The sequence below is a fragment of the Hyaena hyaena genome, unplaced genomic scaffold, assembly GCF_003009895.1.
Source record: "Hyaena hyaena isolate Hyena2069 unplaced genomic scaffold, ASM300989v1 scaffold_733, whole genome shotgun sequence".
Lineage (NCBI taxonomy): Eukaryota > Metazoa > Chordata > Mammalia > Carnivora > Hyaenidae > Hyaena > Hyaena hyaena.
The window spans coordinates 84567-103149 of NW_024081367.1; the positions used below are offsets into that span (position 1 = coordinate 84567).

An 18583-nucleotide genomic window follows, 5' to 3' on the forward strand; every position below is an offset into this window, starting at 1 on the left:
CTAAAGAGTCTTCCCTAAAATAGAAAATAAAGAATTCTCCAGAAAGTTCTCTGGGATAGAACATACTGTCAGTTGAAATTCTGAATGGGAGGTAACATATAGACACATAAATAATTAATATGTGCTGGATGCATGATCTAGATCTTTCTTTTACTTTCATTCCGAACCTGAAAAGGCCCACATACATAAGCTACTGGCTGGTACTTGCTAACATTTCCTGGGCTGTGGGAACAGAAGATTCCAAATAGAAAAATAACCCAGCACTGGGGAGCCTGTTTCTGATGCAAGCTCGCTGCAGGTGTCACAGCACCGGAGGAGGGCTGAGGGCAAGTCACCCAGAAGGCAACACAGGACAGTGATTATATGTGGGGCGTGCCTGAGGGGCGTGCCTGAAGGGAGCCCCACCTCCAGCCCCACCAGGGATGGGATTTGTCTTCCACACCCGCAGCTCTGCCCTGCCCTGCACTGGGCTCTCAGCCTGCACCCATACCCCACTCCACCCCTGCACTGGGGCTCTTAGCCTGCACCCATGCCTCAATCCTCCCCTGCGCTGGGGCTCTCAGCCTGCACCTGTGCCCCACCCCTCCCCTGAGCTGGGGCTCTCAGCCTGCACCCGTGCCCCACTCCACCCCTGTGCCGGGGCTCTCAGCCTGCACCCATGCCCCACTCCACCCCTGCGCTGGGGCTCTCAGCCTGCACCCGTGCCCCACTCCACCCCTGCGCTGGGGCTCTCAGCCTGCACCCGTGCCCCACTCCACCCCTGCGCAGGGGCTCTCAGCCTGCACCCATGCCCCACACCACCCCTGCGCTGGGGCTCTCAGCCTGCACCCGTGCCCCACCCCTCCCCTGCACTGGGCTCTCAGCCTGTACCCATGCCCCACCTCACCCCTGCGCTGGGGCTCTCAGCCTGCACCCGTGCCCCACTCCACCCCTGCGCTGGGGCTCTCAGCCTGCACCCGTGCCCCATCTTGCCTTCAGATGGCTGAGTATGACTGACTCCCCTCTTCTCCTTCCCACAGCCTTTTCTAGAGGAGAACTGTGGCCCGTGGCCAGGAGCACTCCTCTCTCCCCCAACTATCCTGTGCTCCTCCTCACACCCAGCTGGGGTCCTCAGTAACTGTGTCTTCACTCAAGAGTTCCCGATGTACTCCCTATCCTGGCCTGAAAGGTCACCTGTGTCCTGACCCAGTCTGCTGTCTGAATCCCCACTTCTTGTCATGAATTCTGAAGTCCAGTTAAACGGAACTAAAGCTCTGTTTTCTCTGCTCTGAATTCCTCAAATCCCTCTAACATCTTTTTTAAAAAAACTTTTTTATGTTTATTTTTGACAGAGAGACAGAGACTGTGCGCGTGCAGGTGTGAGTTGGCGGGGGGGGGGAGGGAGGGGGAGAGAGGGAGAGAGGGGGGGAGAGAGAGAGAGAGAAACAGAGGATCCGAAGCAGGCTTCTCGCTGTCAGCACAGAGCCCGACACGGGGCTTAACCCACAAGCCATGAGATCATGACCTGAACCAAAGTCAAACACTTAACTGCCTGAGCCCTCCAGGCGCCCCTAAATCCCTCAATCATCTTTAAGGGCAGGGCCCGCTACTTCCTGTTCCACTGCGGAATTAGTAGGTATCTCCGAAGTATCTTCAACTGAATGTGATTACGTGGACACCACCCTTCAAGCACTGTGCCAAGGACTGTTGTCAGCCCTAGACACACTTACACCTTCCTGACACTCTGACACAGGTTTGTGGTCACACCAGCTTCAGAGATTACGAAACCGAGATTCAGGGAGGCTCTTGCTCGAAGCTGCACGGCTCATAAGCCAGTGTAGGCAGAACCTGTGTTTAGCTGGTCGGGTTCTGGAGTCTCTGATCTGGACCAGTCCTCTCTGCTAAGGTGCTAAGACTTAAAGGCAAGACTTCTGAAGTCCTAATGAGGGGTGTGTCCGTATCCTACGCTCCCTCAATGGCCGCAGAGTACGGGCATTCAGGAACCAGGCAGGAGAAGTGCCCGACCACTGTGAAGACAACATTACCCTGCTATTTGAAAAGGATTCCTTTCTGTCCACCTTCTTCCACAGCCCTTCCGCCCTGCACCCTGGGGTCCCCTCTGTGGGAACCTTCAAGTGTTACATGACACCTGGTGTTCTTACAGAACGCTACTATTAGACCCTACAACATCACGCTGATATTTCGGGGAAAATCAAAGCTCTGCGGAATACTGGCTGCTCGCCTGCGCGACCCCAGGCAGCAACGGCTCCCCACCTCGGCCTCGCTGCGCACTAGCGGCTGCGAGCTGGAAGCTAGCTCAGGGGCAGCCTCGCCAAATCTATCAAAATGCAACTTTTCAGCACTTGTCAGGATCACTGACATCCATCAATGAAACCGAAACAGTTCTACGAGATTGGGAGAGAAATCTTGTTTCCACTTTTCTTTTTATGGAAACCTAACTGTTACGCGAGTAAAGAATGGTTGGTCAAGTAATCTTACGGGCTGCTCCCCGCAGAGCACACCCGAACCTGGCGGGGTGGCGGGGTGGCGGGGTGGGGGTGGGGAGCGGCACTGAACCCGCAGGACCGCACAGCCGCCTTCCTCACTCACTCGGGTCACCGTCAGTCGTGCGCCCCGAACAGGGAGGTCGGGACGTGCAGGCCGGACCCCGGGCTGTGGCGGGCGGACTGCGGGCAGCTCCCACCCCGGCCGGGGCACCCCGCTCCGTACGCAATCCGGGACCCCCGGACCCTGCCCCCCAGCCCCTCGGCCCCCGCCCTCCGGCCGCGCCCACACCGCCCGGCGTCATCCGGACTCGGGGTACCTGTCAGGACGCAAGGCCCGCCCGGACCTCGGCGCCCGCACGGCCCCGAGGGCCCTCCGCCGCCCCTCAGCAGCGCCTTCCGGAGCTCAGGCGGCACCTCCTCCACCGCCCCGGGCCGGCCCGCACCTCCGAGCCGTAGCGGCGGTGGCCGCCGAGGAGCAGCCCCGGCCGCCTGCGCCCAGCGCCAGGCCCGCGGCCACCGCTCTCATGACAACCAGACAGGCCGGGCTGGGCCGCGCCTGCGCACAAGGCGGGTCTCCCCACGTCCGCTTCCCCGGGCCTTCTGGGTAATGGAGTCTCGGGGAGGACTGCGCCTGCGCACAGGCAGGGTGCCCCCGCCGCTTCCCCGGGCCTTCTGGGTAATGGAGTTTCCGGGAGACCGCGCGCGGCCTGGATCTCGGTCGCAGAGCCCACCCAGCTCCGCACCCCCGCCGCTCAGCTGATCTCTGTGTCCTGGGCGAGCACCAGCCTGAGCGGCCGGCCAAGCAGGTGCCGTCGGCGGGGCCGGAGGTCCTGAGGATGCTTACTATGTTCCAGAAGCCCAAGACGTTCAAGCTGCGGGCTCTGCACGGGACGAAGAAGTTTGGGGTGGCGGGGAGGACCTACCAGGAGGTGCTGCGGAAGGGGTGCTGCCACTTCCAGGTGCCTGGGAACGGGGTTCGCGGGCCGCCACTCGCAGGTGCCCGGGTCCGGGGTCCTTCTCTTCCTGTAGTCGCTCAGCCCCATTCGGCGGGAGTTTGTGGAGGGTTCTGGGGCAACACCTCCCTCTTCTGACCATGAAGATCATGGCAGCTCCGGCCCGAGGTTCTGGGACCCCGGTTCTGGGGCCCATCTGCTAACTTGCTGTGTGCTCCAGGGCACAGTCACTATGCCTCTCTGAGCCTCAGTTTCCTCTTCTGTAAAACGCAGGAGCTGCGTTCGCAGGCCCGTTAAAGGCCCTTCCAGTACTGCTGCTCCAGGGACTACAGTCCTCATTCTTACTGGATTCTCACTGTGTTTGTTTTCCTGACTGGCCTTGGAGCCGCGCTGGTTGCGGTGTGTGTTGGTTGCGGTGTGTGTGCGTGTGGGGTGCCGGGCGTGAGGAGTTGCCATGAACTCCCTTAAAGCTGACGAGTGTGGAGCAACAGTGTTAGCAAACTGACAGTGCGGGTGCCGGTCCCACGTCGTCAGACAGAGGCAATGAGTCTTTGTCAGTAAGATGTTCTCCTTACTTACTCATCGCCCAGGAAGACGGAGGGTGCTGAGTGCCCGTGTGCTGACACCAGTCGGGTGATGTGTCCTCATGGGTGGGGGTGTGTTTAGGGGCATCGTTTTCTGAAACGGGCTTGGATGTTAAGTGCCCTTAGGAGCTCGTTTTGAAAGGATCTGGGTGGTGAATCCTGCAGAGTCGTCACCACCATGTATATATTTTTACGTGACTTGTCATATTTTAGAACGACCCGTAGCCCCGGCATGATGCTTTATTTATTAAAAAAACTTTTTAATGTTTTATTTATTTCTGAGAGACAGACACAGCGTGAGCAGGGGAGGGTCAGAGAGAGAGGGAGACACAGACTCTGAAGCAGGCTCCAGGCTCTGAGCTGTCAGCACAGAGCCCGACGTGGGGCTCGAACCCACGAACCGCAAGATCATGACCGGAGCCGAAGTTGTACGCTTAACCGACTGAGCCACCCAGGCACCCCCCAGCTGTGATGCTTTAAAACAGTGTTTTCTGGTTGCTTGTGAGGACGCCAGGTGGAAGGGCCACCTGAGACCCGAGACTTTAGCCTCCTGCCCTGCCCTCCCCCTCCGCAGCTCCCCATTGCCGGCTCCCGCCTGTGCCTCTACGAAGATGGCACTGAGCTGACTGCAGACTACTTCTTGAGTGTCCCTGACAACTCGGAGCTCATGCTTCTCACCTTGGGCCAGACCTGGCAAGGCTGTAAGTGGCAGGGACGTGGGAGAGTGGCGGGGAAGCTGGCCTGGCTTTGGGGGTGCCAAGGGCCTTCCCTGGACGCCAGCCTGGGAAGGGGAGGGTCTTCTCGCTCTGAGCTCCCAAGGGGGGAGCCCTGAGTCGGGAGCCCGGTCGTCCAGTTGGGTGCTGTAGGTTTCTTCTTTTCTGAGTCATGTAGATTTTGTTTATGTTCATTGGAAATGTCCTAGTAACTCCGGAGGGCAGCGGGGAGGGGCCTGGGGGTTGTGCCTGCACAGGTTTGTGGGTAAGGCAGAGCCAGAGCCACACGCCATTCCCTGCCGTCAGACCGTGCGTGCTCCGAGGGGAGGGGTGGTGGCCCAGGATGTGCTTCTTCTGCTCTGTCGGTGCTGGCATGTCGGGGGCCTCATCAGAGCAGTTGCTCCCGGGGGTGATTCTTTAGGGACGTCAGGATTTAAGAACCAGCTCGATGACAAGCGGCACGTTGGAGCCGTAGGCTGGTGGCAGAGCGTGTGTGCGCTCCTGGGTCTTGTGAAAAGTGGCTTACATTTCAGAGATGCTGCTGGCGTTCCGGGAAGGAAGTGGGAGCCGTGAGGACGGAGATATCGGCCTCTTCGACCCAAGGGACAGACGGGGCCTAAAGTAGCCTCAGTGTGGCTTTGCCCTGCGGTTGGGACTCCGGTGTGAGCAGTCTTGTCTTGTGTCTCCTCCGAGGTCGCCCTTTCTCTGTGGAGCCTTGTCCTTCTAGAGGAGGCAGACAGACAGCAGAGTCACCGTGATGGCTCCTGGGATGGCCCCTTGCAGGAGGCGGTGACTGAACAGGACAGGGCTGAGGATCTGCTGGCTGTCCCTTTTCTTTCCCGTTTCCTGGTATAGTTGGGAGCAGAGCAGGTTGGGTTGCTGTCCTGGCCGCTCCCACCTGCCCCCCGCCTTGTCTCCCTCCGTCCCTCCCCTCTGTCTCTCTCCTTCCCTTCCTCCTCTCTGTCTCCCCCCTCCCTCTTTCTGTCTGTGTATCTCTTTCTGGCACTTTAGTCCCCTCTCCGCCGAGACCACTAGTCCTTCTTCTTGGTGAACTTCTTTAAAAAAAAAAAAAAAGAAGTTTAAATTGTTTATTTTGAAGTAGTGATCTGTGTTGTGTCACCACGTGGGTTTATGTATTTGCCGCTGCAGGCGAGATTCAGAACCGCCCCGTCCGCCGCCGCAAAGTCCTCCCACGTGCTGGCCCTTCCTAATCATGCCCACCCTTCCCACCCCCGCCACCCCTGGTCCTTGGCAACCACTGATGTGTTCTTCATCTCTGTAATGTTAATCATTTCGAGAACATTAGGGAAATGGATCACACAGTGCATGATCTTTTGAGATGGGCTTTTCTCACTCAGCAGCAAGCCCCTGAGATCCATCCAAGTGGGTGTGGACCGGGAGCCTGTCCCTTTTTATCACTGCGAGGCATCCTGTGATGTGGCTGGGTCACAGTTCCGTTATCCACTCCTCTATGAGAGGTGTTTTGGTCATTCCCAGTTTGGAGCTATTACGTATAAAGCCCACGTGGCCAGCTGTGTACAGGTTTTTGTGTGGACGTAAGTTTGCATTTCTTTGGGACAAATGTCTAGGAGTACAGTTGCTGGGCCAGATGATGAGTGTATGTTTAGTTTTTAAAGACAAGGCTGTCCAGTCTTGTCATCTATTTAACATTGTGCAGAGCAGTTGGTCAAGAAAAATACAGGCATCCAGGGGCGCCCGGGTGGCTTAGTCGGTTAAGCGTCCGACTTTCGCTTAGGTCATGATCTCATGGTTCGTGGGTTCGAGCCCCGCGTCGGGCTCTGTGCTGACTGCCAGCTCAGAGCCTGGAGCCTGTTTCAGAGTCTGTATCTCCATCTTTCTCTGACCCTCCTCTGTTCACCCTGTCTCTCTCTCTCTCTCTCCTAGAAATAAATAAAAATATTTAAAAAAAAAAGAAAAATACAGGCATCCAGATTGGAAAAGAAAAAGTAGAGCTACCATTATCAGCAGATGCTGTCATCTTGTGTGTAGAACGTTCTAAGGAATCCAGTAAAAAACTATTAGGACCAGGGGCACCTGGGTGGCTAAGTCAGTTAAGCGTCCGACTTCAGCTCAGGTCATGATCTTGTGGTTTGTGGGTTTGGGCCCCGCATCGGGTTCTGTGCTGACAGCTCAGAGCCTGGAGCCTGTTTCAGATTCTGTGTCTCCCTTGCTCTCTGTCCCTCCCCCACTCATGCTCTGTCTCTGTCTCAGAAATAAATAAACTATAAAAAAACAAACAAACTATTAGGACTCATAAAGGAGTTCAGCAAGGTTGCAGGATACAGGGTCAATACCCAAAACCTACTTTGTTTCCATATGCTTGGAATGAATAACAAAAATGAAATTAAGGGAACAATCATATTTATAGTGGCATCAAAAAGAATAAAATTCTCAGGAATAAACATAACAAAAGAAGTGCAAACTTTATGCTCTGAAAACTGTAAGACATTGTTCAAAGAAATGAAGGACTTAAATACATTGGAAAACATACCGTTTGTGGGTCAGAAGGTTTATCATTGTCAGGATGTCAGCACTCCTCAAACTGATCTACAGATCAACCCAGTCCCTATCAGAATTCCAGCTGGTTCCTTTGCAGAAATTGACAGGCTGATTCTAATCCATAATTCTTATATAATTTCAAGGGACCCGGAACAGCCCAAGTGACCTTGAAAAAGAACACAGGAGGAGCACTCACTTCCTGATTTCAAAAGTTATTACAAAGCAGTGGTACTCAAGACATTAGGGATGGACATACAGGTCAGTAGACTGGAAGAAAGTCCAGAAAAGTCCAGAAAGGTGTCTGTGATCACAGGGTGCCAAGGCCATTCAATGGGGGAAAGAATAATCTCTTTAATAAGCAGTGCTGGGACAACTGGACTTCCACATGCCAGAGAATGGGTCACACCTTCACCTCGCGCCATATGCAAAAATCAACCAAAGTGGGTACATTACTGAGTGTAAGAGCCAAAAATATAAAATCCTTAGAAGAAAACACAGGGATAAATCTTCATGACCTTGAATTTGACCAAGAATTCTGAGGACACCAAAAACATGAACGATTAAAGGAAAACGTAGATACATTTGGCTTCAGAATGTGCTTGTGACACCATCAAGGAGCTGAAAAGACAACCCACAGGATGGGAGAAGAAATTGGCAAGTCATGTATCCGGTAAGGGACTTGTATCTGGAATAAACAAAGAGCTCTTACAACCCAACAGTGAAAGTCAACCCAACTTAAAAATGGGCAAATGTTCTGAATAGACACTCCTCCAGGGAAGATCTTTAAATGGCAAATAAGCACATGAAAAGATGCTCGATACTGTTAGGCATCAGGGAAATGCCAACCACATGAGCAGTGCAGTGCCATCTTGCAGCCGCTGGGCCAGTGTCCAATGCTGGTGAAGGTGTGAGGGAGCCGGAGACCATGCACGCTGCTGAGCGGGGTGGGCCAGGGCCCCCTCCAGTGACTCAACAGAGTGCTCACATGACCCAGCAGCCCTGTTTCTCGCTCTATGCACACCCGAGAAGAGTGAAAGAGCATGTCCACAGTCTCTCACGTGATTATTATTATTAAAAAAAATTTTTTTTTAATGTTTTATTTTTAAGAGAGAGAGAGCATGAGCAGGGGAGGGACAGAAAGAGAGGGAGCTTAACCCTTAACGCTTAACCAACTGAGCCTCCCAGGTACCCCTCCCATGTGATTATTATGGAAGCTTTACTCATAATGGCCAAGAGGTGGAGAGACAGATGACGCCCACTGACGGACAAATGGGTAAACGAAGTGTGGTGCATTCATGCAGTGGAATGTGTACTGACCTTGGATGGGAATGGGGCACGGATGCCCACTACTGCGTGGATGACCCCTGCAAGCTTCACGTGAAGGGAAAGGAGGCGGTCATGGAAGGCCACGCATCCTGCGATTTTGTTCGTATTGAAGTGTCCAGAGCAGAGAAGTCCACAGGGACAGAAGGGGACTAGAGGTTGTTTCCGGCTGAGGGAGGAGATCCCAGCTGAAGCGTACGGGTTCATTTCAGAGGTGATGAAAATGCCCTGAGTTGGATGTGCAGGCGATGGCACAGCTCTGTGAATAGACTAAGAAACATGCACTTGTACATTTCAAGTGTGTGAATTGCAAGGGTTTTGGATCGCATCACAATAAAGTTTTTTTTTAAATTTATTTATTTTGAGAGAGAGAGAGAAAGCACAAGGAGGGGAGGCAGAGAGCAAGGGGAGAGAGAATCCCAAGCAGGCTCCACACGGCCGGTGCAGAGCCCGACGTGGGGCTTGAACCCAGGAACTGTGAGATCATGACCTGAGCTGAAACGAAGAGTCGGAAGCTTAACCGACTGAACCTCCCAGTGCCCCACGTTGTTGTTGTTTTTAAAGAAACGGGCAGTTTTCCAGAGCAGGAGCACCTGCCCCGCGGCCACAGCTGCCTCCCCTGCCTCTGGTTGCGTCGGTCTGTGTCAGCCATTCTGATGGCGCGCGGGGTGTACCCACGTGGACGGCTTTGCGTTCCCATCAGTCAGTGCCCTTCCCACCTCTCCCTGGGCTGGTGCCCGGCCATCCGTCCCACCCGGAAGGTGCGTCTTCATCCGTTTCTATTTTGTCCATTTTCTAATTGGAGTTTGGACGGTTGAGTTCCGGGTCTCTCTCATCATATGTCCTGGATGCGAGTCTTGGCAGGTGCGTGGCTTCCAGGGATTTCCTCCTGCTCCTCAGCTGGTTTTTGCATCCCCAGAACAGGCTCCTTCACGGAGCAAGGTTTTCCATTTCGATGAAACCCACGTTGCCCGTGCCTTCCTTCTGTGCTCATACTCTCCACGTGAAGTCTGGAAACTTCTCACCAAGCCCTGGGCCCAGAAGAGTTTCTTTGCCGGCTTTCCCATCAGCGGATATGATCATGTGACTACCTTTAGCCTGTTAAGGGCAGATTATACGGATCGATTTTCAAGCATTGAACAGCCTCTCTTCCCCAGAGCGACCCGCCGGGCCGTGGGGGCACCACTTCTGTTGGCCGAGGTGTCACGAAGGGTCCCGTAGACCATGGCCCCACTGGGTACTGAGCGCTTGCTGGGCCGCAGTCGGGCATGGCTCCAGGAGGCAGGTCTGGAAGGAGGCCCACAGACGTGGGAGGTCTCACCGGGAAGAGAAGGGCAGTGACTCACTGGGTGCCGTCCCCTCTGCATCCGACCCCGTGCCACGCTGAGGGGTGGGCGCCCAGGCCAAGGGCTAGCTGGCATCTGGGCAAACACAGGGGCCCCGGACGCCCTTGAGGTCCGGCAGGTCCAGAAGCGTGGCGGTGCTGGGTGTGTGGAGAGCTGCTCAAAGGACTGCTGGTTTTTCTCTGTCCCCCCTTCTGGTGGCAGATGTGAGTGACATTGGTCGCTTCCTCCACGCATTCCACAAGCCACAGGCGGGGCTCATCCAGGCTGCCCGGCAGCTGCTCTCCGGCGAGCAGGCCCCACTGCGGCAGAAGCTGCTGGCCGACCTCCTGCACACGGTCAGCGAGAACACCGAGGCCGAGACCAGGGCCGAGGACCCGCCGTGGTTCGAAGGTACTGCGGGGCCGGAGCGGGAGGGCTTGTCGGGAGCCGGCTGTGCTGGGGAGGCCAGGGCCCACTGCCGTTCCCGGGCGCCGGGCCTGCCTGGCCTCTTTGCACCAGCGGCCCCGGGACCGGCCCCCTTATTTATCTGTCAGCTGTGGGAAAGCATATGTGATGTAACGTGTTCCACTTAAATCTTTCTAAGTGTACAGTTGATAGGGTTGAGCACGTTCCCCGTGGTGTGCAGCCTGCACCAACATCCGACTCCAGAACTTTCTCATGCTCCTCAGTGGAACCTGTCCCCACATCCCTTCCCAGCCCCCAGCGCCCACTCTTCCCCTCTGCCTGGATCTGACTCCCCTAGGGGCTGCCCAGGGGTCACTCAGGACCTGGCTTCCTGGCCTGCTTCACTGGGCACCGTGCCCTCGGGTGCACGCGTGCTGCCTGTGTGGCGGGATCTCCCTTCTTCAGGCTGGGTCTCATCCGTGGTGTGGCTGGAGCGCATTGTGCTTGCCCATCATCCGGTCATGGACACTTGGGTGCATCCACCTCGGGGCCCCGCCTTCAAAGCTGTCAGAACCACCCTTGGACTGCAGGAGGGGGCTCGGGTGCCCAGAGCCGAAGCCCCTCTGTGTGTCTAGATGCCCACCAGGCAGTTGGGCCAGAGAACCATCCCCAGGCAGAGGACCAGAGCCCCAGAGCAGGACACCATCAGCACGTTTCCGGGATGGGGCGGGTGGTGCTCGCAGCCTGCGACCTGAGAGAGGACGACCGGGGTCCAGGGGTCTTGTCTTCTCTTGCTCACGGCAGGTCTGGAGTCTCGATTCAAGAGTAAGTCCAGCTACCTGAGGTACAGCTGCGAGAGCCGGATCCGGAGCTACCTGAGAGAGGTGGGTGCGCCTCTGCAGATGGACGGCCTGGCCGGGGCCGCCTCACGGTGTCCCTGGGGTGCAGCTGGCAGCCGGCTCCCCAACTCCGCATGGTGCTGGCATCTGCCCCGAGCTGACGCCCTGTGGGACTGTCGAGGCCCCACCCGGGCCCTTGGCCCCCTTTCGTTTTGTACTGAAGCCTCACGTGGGTTCTGAACAGAACCGACCTGTGAGTGTCGTCACCCATCAGGTGGTTGGATTTTGACGTGAACTTGTCTTCATCCAGCACTGGCTGTGACAGACACCCAGGTCCCCCCGAGGACACTCCTTTCTCTCTGCGTGGCCCTGGGTCGAGGTCTGACCTCCGAGAACTGGGAAGGGCCAAGTTGTGTCTGCTTTTGGAGCTGCTCTGAGCAGTTGTGGGTCTGAGCTCTGACTCCATGGGCCCAGGAAGGAGACGACATCCTTCCTCCCCTGAGAGACTGAGAAGTGAACACCGATGTAGATTTAAAGCTCCGGTGCTCCCACGGGACATGGCGCTCCGTCCCCAGAGAAATCCGTGCCCGATGTGGCCTCTGTCCTGCTGCCCTTTCAGTGAAGATGGAGGGCGGAGCTGCAGCGGTGTCCGGTCCTGCTCGGAGGATAATTTGGTCCCGTGGCACTCGCCTTTTGCCGCGAGGGTGGGGTCTGTGCAGCTGCCGTCCGACCTTGTATGTTGGGACAGAGGTGGGGTGCGTTCCCCAGGCGCTGACCTCCGTAAAGATCAAAACACGCTCCTCAGAGAAGACGAGAGTCCAGGCCAAGGCCTGGCGTGCAGGGGTGAGGTTGGGCGTTCCCAGAGGGCTGTGGAGGGGTGGCGCCCCTGCCTGCGTGCTGGAAGGCGGCCCCGAGGCCGTCTTGCCTCCTAACTTTGCAGATTTCTGCCCTGCCCCCTCCACCTCCACGCCTGCCCGTGGTTCTAGGACTACAGATCGCAGGGCCTGTGGCGCGGGACCGGCTATGGCCACGCAGACCCCGCTGGGCCCTCTGTGCTCAGTTAACGTGTCTGCTGTCCTGTCACTCGCACTTGACTAGGAGTCCCGCGGGGAGGGGTGGGGGTCTTTCTCTGCCCCCCCCCCCGGGTGCTCAGCATCTCGCTGCACGGCTGTGATCTCCCTCCAGCTTGAGTGGGCGGCGGGGGCGGCAGGTGGGTGACATTCCCCACCTGCCCACCTCCTCTCGAGTTTCTTCCCCTGTGGCGGCAGCGAGTGCCAGGGAGACGGGTCCAGGACTCCCGGAGCTTGAGTTTGTTGGGTGGCCGACTGACCCCAGCTGCACCTCACGGGTCCCCCGCCAGGACCGTGGGAGCTCAGCCGCGCTGGGACCCCAGGTGGCAGGGCCCCCGAGGGCCGTGGCGTCGAGTGGACTGGGAGCCCCCCGACCGCGCCAGCCTTCAGCGATGGCTCTTGGTCTCTTCCAGGTGAGCTCTTACGTCTGCACAGTGGGCACGGAGGCTCAGGAGGAGTTCGTGCGGATAGTTGGCATCATGTGCCGGAAGCTCAAGGCGGAGCAGTACCACAGCAGCTACTTCGACCGCGGAGCCGAGGCGGGCAGCCGGCTGTGCACACCCGAAGGCTGGTTCTCCTGCCAGGTGAGCCGGGGGCCGGGGCGGGGGCGCCCCCCAAGTCGGCTCAGCCCGCGGGTCTCCGGCTTCAGTGGCACCGGAACCCCTGGACGGTGCCGGAAAAGACCTCCCGCCTCCCGGCCCCCAGCTGCTGTCACGGGCTTTCTGACCGCTTCCCAGGGACGCTGATGCCGCGGCTGGGCCCTCCTTCCAGAACCGCTGGGTGGCAGGGAGTACGCAGGGCGCCTTGGGAGGAGGGTGGAGGGCGGAGGAGAGGGCGGTTTCAGAGCCTCTGAAAACGTGGTGTGTCCCTGGGAAGCCATCTAGATGGCAGCTCAGGTTTCAGGATTTGTGGCCAGATGTGACCTTTCGGGCATTAGTTTGGCCTGACTCCCTGGTGTGGTGGCCGCAGCTGGGAGCAGCGTCCTGGGCCTCCTCCTGGACACTCGGATGAATGACGGAAACACCACTTCCCAGCAAGTGCTACCATCTCCGGGGACCAGGGTCACGGTCTGGGGGCTTGGAGCTGATGACCTTTGCAAGGATGGGTGGGGGCTGTTGCACTGCCCACGCCTCCTTCTCGACCTCCTGGGCCCCATGCATTTCTAGTAAAATCCCCTGTCCCTACTAGTGGCTTTTCTAGTGCCACTGAGGGTACAGAGCAGGCCCTGGGGGCGGGTGTGGCCTCCCTCCCGTTGACGGGCTCCCTGTGCGTCTGGGCGGTTCCTTCCGTGGGTGATGGGCCTGGACTCGCAGGACGCAGGACGCTGGTCCTTCTCAGCCACCGCACCTCAGGCTCCATGACCACAGGTACTCACTGTGAGTGTCACCAGAGCCAGGTGTTTCACGGGGCAGCAAAGATGAGAGACTTCCCCCTGACATTGGGAGGCCCAAGGTCAGAGGCCTGTAAACAAGTGAGGGTAGTGGGCGTGGAGCTGGGAGGCCTTGCGGGCCCTCCGGGGACCCACCAGTCCTGGGTCAGGTGAGCTAGGGGCTTCAGGGGGCAGGTGACGCTCTGAAGCCCCATTGGGTGATGTGGTGCCAGCAGGCATGGGACCCTTCGAGAGGACAGGGATGGCCCTGGCATAGACGTCGGGGCAGCGGGCTCTGCTGGGGGGCTGTAAGCCTTGGGGGTGACCGGGGTGTAGGATGGTGGGGGTGCCGTGGCATGTGGCATGTGCTCGGCAGAGGTCTGCGGGGAGGGGGGGTGCCTGGAGGCCAGGAGCACCGACCACACGCCTCTGATGGCCCGGCCTCAGTGCTGGGATTACAGGGAAGTATCGGGAAGGTGCGGGAAGCAGATAGAAAGGAGTAGCCAGTGCGTGGGTGGGCCTTTGTGTCACTGGGTGGGGTGGTGGTGTGCCATTGCAGGGGTGTGGGGAGGGCTGGGGGCTGCGGGGCTGGGTGTGGGACCTGGGAGGCGCTTGGTTGGGAAGCTGGCATTCCTAACAAGTATCTCCCTGGCCGGGGGCGGGGGTGGTGTGGGATGGGGGGCATGGGAAGGTCCGTTCCCAAGACAGAATTCCTAATTGCCCCAGGCAGCACAGTGTTTACCAGGACCAGATCCCCCACTGGGGTCCCCTCCTGCGCAGGCACCCCCCCCCCCCCAGCTTGCTGTGAGACCGAGTCCCTTCGTGGGCCTGAGCTTGCTCCCTGTTGGCCCAGGGCCCCTTCGACGCGGACGGCTGTGCATCCAGGCACTCCATCAACCCCTACGGTAACAGGGAGAGCCGCGTCCTCTTCAGCACGTGGAACCTGGACCACATGTGAGTACGGGGTCCGCGGAGGCCAGGACTAAGCTCACAGACCCACAGAGCACCTGCCGGGGCCTGGCCCTGCCGTGGCGTCCGGGCTCCGACGGGCTGGCCCAGGTCCCTGTCCACATCCCTGCACCCTGGCGCCTCTGTCATGTCCAGCTCCCGTCTGTGGGGCCCAGTGGGCAGCTGTCACGGCGTTCCACGCTGGGGGGGGGTCTCCTGCCCCAGCACGGGCCGCTCGGGGCAGGGGCTCTGGGGGATAGTAATCGCGGGATGTTTCCTGCTCTCGCGGGAGCATGGGGGGCCGGCAGCGGTGTTCTTCCCTGTGCACGAACTCATTCTAGGAAAAGGGCCCGAGTAAGATTGTGTCAGCTTGACTGGGTTGCTTTCCTGGAAGGCAGTGGTGTCCTCGTCTCCGCTTTGTGACGACAGAGGTCTTGCAGTGCCGTCCAGTGGCGCTGCCGCCTCGGGGATGGGGGGCCGTGCTCGCATGTAGGAGGCACGGGCAGCTGAGGCTCACTCCCCACCCCTGCCGGACGCGCCCCTCTCCTCAGCCGGAACTGCCCCTCTGCCGTTTGCCGCGTCCCTCTGACGCCGTTTAGACCTTCACGCTGTAGTATGATCTGCAAACGGCCGTGAACGGTATCGCACATGCTGATTCCACACTGGGCTCTTCTGTTCTGCATTGTGCTCACGGGGGTGCGTTTGTGGGTTTGCGACCCTCATCTCACCAGGTGCCGAGTGCCTCGCTCCTTGAATAGAATATCATTTGAATATCCGTTTCCACACCGGTAGGTGCTTCTGCTGTTACAGAGGCCCCTGGGCTGAGTGCCCACATGGCACAGACCTGCGTGGCCAGGTGGCTGTGGTCCGTGGACTGGCATCATCAGCACGTGGGGACTGGTCAGGAACGCAGATTCCCGGGCTCCACACGCCGTTGCCCGGGTGCGGGGATGGGGGTGCCCGTCCGGGTGGGAAGGCCGTCCCGGTGCCTGAGCTGAGGAGCTGAGCTCCCCTCTAGGCAGGGTGCTGGGTCTCACCCCTTCCCACGTGCACTGAGCACCCAGCACCCAGAGACGATCGCCGGGTTCTGCGGGTCGTCCCTCTGCGGGGGGGCGTGGGGACGTCGATCTGGGGAGCAGTGCCAGCGTTCGCAGGGTGCAGCCGGCCAGCCTGCGGCAGAGCACCGGCGCAGCGGCAGAGGCCCGAGCGGTGCTCTCTGAAACCTCGGTTTTCTCTCCCTCTCAGTTCAGCACTTCCGTTTTCCAGCAAATCCGCCTGCTTCTCTGCACGCGTCTGACTTGCGGTTTTCTGTCCGGTTTCACACTCGTTTCTTCCAGGAGGGTCTGTGGGCACTCAGTGCTCTTTGGTCTTGGAAAACGCTCCTCTGGCTTCACTCGTGCGGGTTACTTAGTGACACTGGCGTGCCGCCTCGGAACTGAAGACGAGCTGGCACCGTCTCCCCCTCCCCACCCCCGCCCCGGGTCTGCTGCAGGAATCCTGCCCCGTGTTCTGCCTTCTCTAGGGACCTTTTAGATTCTCTCCTTCTCTGAACGTGGCGTGTGTGCAGGTATAGATCCTTGAATTCTGCCTGGGCTTGTCTTTGTTCTGAAGACAAGTTTCTCTTTTGTTTTGGAAGACGCCTAAGCATGGATGAGGTACTGCTTCTCGGATTCTCGCCGTCGGCTTCTCTGGACTGTTGCCGGCCGCGGGTCGGACCTGCGTCCTGTCTCCCTTGTGCTGCGGGGGTGCTGTCGGGGAGCCCTCCCTCCCTGGCCCCTCAGCCGTCCGTCTCAGCGCGCTCTGGCCTGGTCCTCCTCGGGGGTCCTTGTCCTTTGTGGTGTGCTCCTTGTGACGCCTGTGCGTCTGTCCGGACTCGGAGTCTGTCCTCAGTGGGGACTGTGGACCCGTGCACTGGCTTGTCGTGTCCCCACAGGCTGGTTTCACATTTGTTCCTGCCAGACCCTTGGGGCTTCCTGCGGCCCTGAAACAATGGGGCGTCCGCTTGTGGCTTGGCTCCCGTCCCGCGTGGCAGTGTGCCGTTGGGCTGTGTGTCCGTGCGAACCGTGCGCCGCGGGTCCTGGTTTTCCGAGTGACCGTGGAAACAGCCGCGCTGTTGGTGCGCCCTGAAGCACACCTCCTGGTGCCTGTACCTTGTGTGTCCTCCCCGCCCTCCCGTCGAATGAGGCTCGGCCGCGTGACGCCAGCGGACAGGACGCCAGCGGACGGGACCCGTGCTTGCACGCTGGGGCGCTTCTCCTTGAGCGCTGCCATCAGCGGGGGCTGGGGGGGCGGCCCTGGCCCGGCCTCCTTGAGGGTGAAAGGCATCATGGGGAACAAGGCGGCCCCCAGCCAGCCCTCCAGTGTCGCGCAGCCCCAGGGGTGGGTGGGGGGCAGCGGGCACCCTGCTGATCTGGGGCTGGGCGGGCAGCAGAAGGGAGAGGACAGGACGGCACCCCCCCCCCCCCGAGCCCCGGGCTCCCCTGCTGCTTCTCTTCCTGCTTTAATGGCTGGACGGGGTCTCAGTCCCACCTCCCCGGCTCTCGCCTTGGGCCTCTGTCGGGACGAGAGCCCCGGCGGGCTGCAGGAGGGGGCTCGCCTCTGTGGATCAAGCGTGGACCTCAGTGTCTGGAAGCGGGGAGCCCTCGACTGCCCAACTGCCTACCCCTTCTCCCTCTTCTTCAGTGTCTCTCCGCCGCAGGGACGGGGCCTGCGCAGCGGGCCTACTGGCTGTGCTTCTGCGCCCTCCGAGCTTTAGCTGTCAGTGCACGGGCTCTGAACGGTGCGTGAGTGGGACAGGCTCCCACAATGCAGGATCATAATGGTCTTCAGTGGACGCACACACTCACACACACACACACACAAGCACAAGGTCAGGTTGGAAAGACAGACGTTAGGCCCTTTCCAGAACTCTCTCCAGGGAGGACGAGGGCTCAGCTTTACTTTGTGGGTCTGTGGTCCTGTGTCCCCACGAGGACAGCTGTCGCTGGGGCCGGACGGCCTCGGTCCAGCCCCCTTTCCTTCCGTGTGCTTCCCCGCGCTGATAAACGTGCAGTGCCAGCCGTCCCCCGTGAGACGTCCACGCTGCTGGCCCCGGGCCGCGCGCGGTGAGGACGGTCCCCCAGCTCCTGACCGTCGCGGCCAGAGGAGGGGTCACTGCCCCACCGCTCCTCGGGCATGTTTCCAAGCGTGGCTCCTTCTGAAACCTGAACCGGTGTCCACATGTCCTGCTATAAAGTCCCCGAACGTCCACTCACATTTATTGGGGCCACGGCGACCGGACGGAAGCCCTACTGCGTGTCCCTGGGCTCCCAGCGGGCGCAGCGGGCGGCCAGCGGCAAGCGTGACCGTGTGGCACCTCGCCCTGCAGAATAGAAAAGAAGCGCACAGTCATCCCCACGCTGGAGGAAGCCGTGGCGGAGCGGGCCGGCAGGGAGGTGTCCTGGGAGTACTTCTACAGCCTGCTCTTCACCGCACACAACCTCAAGCTGGTCCACATCGCCTGCCATAAGAAAACCACCCACGGGCTCAGCTGTGACCCGCACAGGATCTACAGACCCCAGACGAAGCCGAGGCGGCGGCGGCCTGCGCGCAAGGGCCGGTGACACACGTGGTGCCTCCCCCCACCCCTGTGACACACGTGGTGCCTCCCCCCACCCCTGTGACACACGTGGTGCCTCCTCTCCGCACTCCCCCGCCTGCCCTCAAGGGCCAGTGACACACGTGGTGCCTCCCCCCACCCCTGTGACACACGTGGTGCCTCTTCTCCGCCCTCCCCCGCCTGCCCTCAAGGGCCGGTGACACACGTGCCCCCCCCCAGCGGGCATGTCCTTCCAGTGGGTGCTGTTACTACATTTTTGTCACTGCACTGGTTCCTGGAAAACCTTCTCAGGGCCCTCTGAGCTCCCTAAATTTCCAAATCTGTGCTTGCACATCTGACGGCCCAAGTGTCTGAGGACAAGCTTGCTGTGCCCCTGGGAATCACCGTCGGCAGGGGTGGAGTGGGGAGGGCGGCTCCACCCTCGGCTCAGGAGCCCTTCCTTCCCTGCCC

At 59.4% G+C, this 18583-nt stretch overlaps 2 protein-coding genes across 9 annotated transcripts in view; one reads left to right on the forward strand and one right to left on the reverse strand.

The window, feature by feature from the left end:
- The window catches only part of CEP104 (centrosomal protein 104), a 32211-nt gene extending 29175 nt beyond the window's left edge, over positions 1-3036 (reverse strand). For all 8 annotated transcript variants that reach the window (XM_039218121.1, XM_039218120.1, XM_039218119.1 and 5 more), the window contains exon 1: positions 2804-3036. The gene's annotated coding sequence lies outside the window, so the exon portion shown is untranslated. The remainder of the gene's footprint in view (positions 1-2803) is intronic.
- Positions 3037-3167: 131 nt separating this feature from the next.
- Positions 3168-18156, forward strand: DFFB (DNA fragmentation factor subunit beta). The gene is made up of 7 exons (XM_039218114.1): positions 3168-3445; positions 4598-4724; positions 10127-10315; positions 11114-11193; positions 12632-12802; positions 14441-14541; positions 17903-18156. The coding sequence occupies exons 1-7, from the start codon at positions 3323-3325 to the stop codon at positions 18135-18137; spliced, it is 1026 nt and encodes a 341-aa protein (XP_039074045.1). The 5' UTR covers positions 3168-3322; the 3' UTR covers positions 18138-18156.
- Positions 18157-18583: the final 427 nt, after the last annotated feature.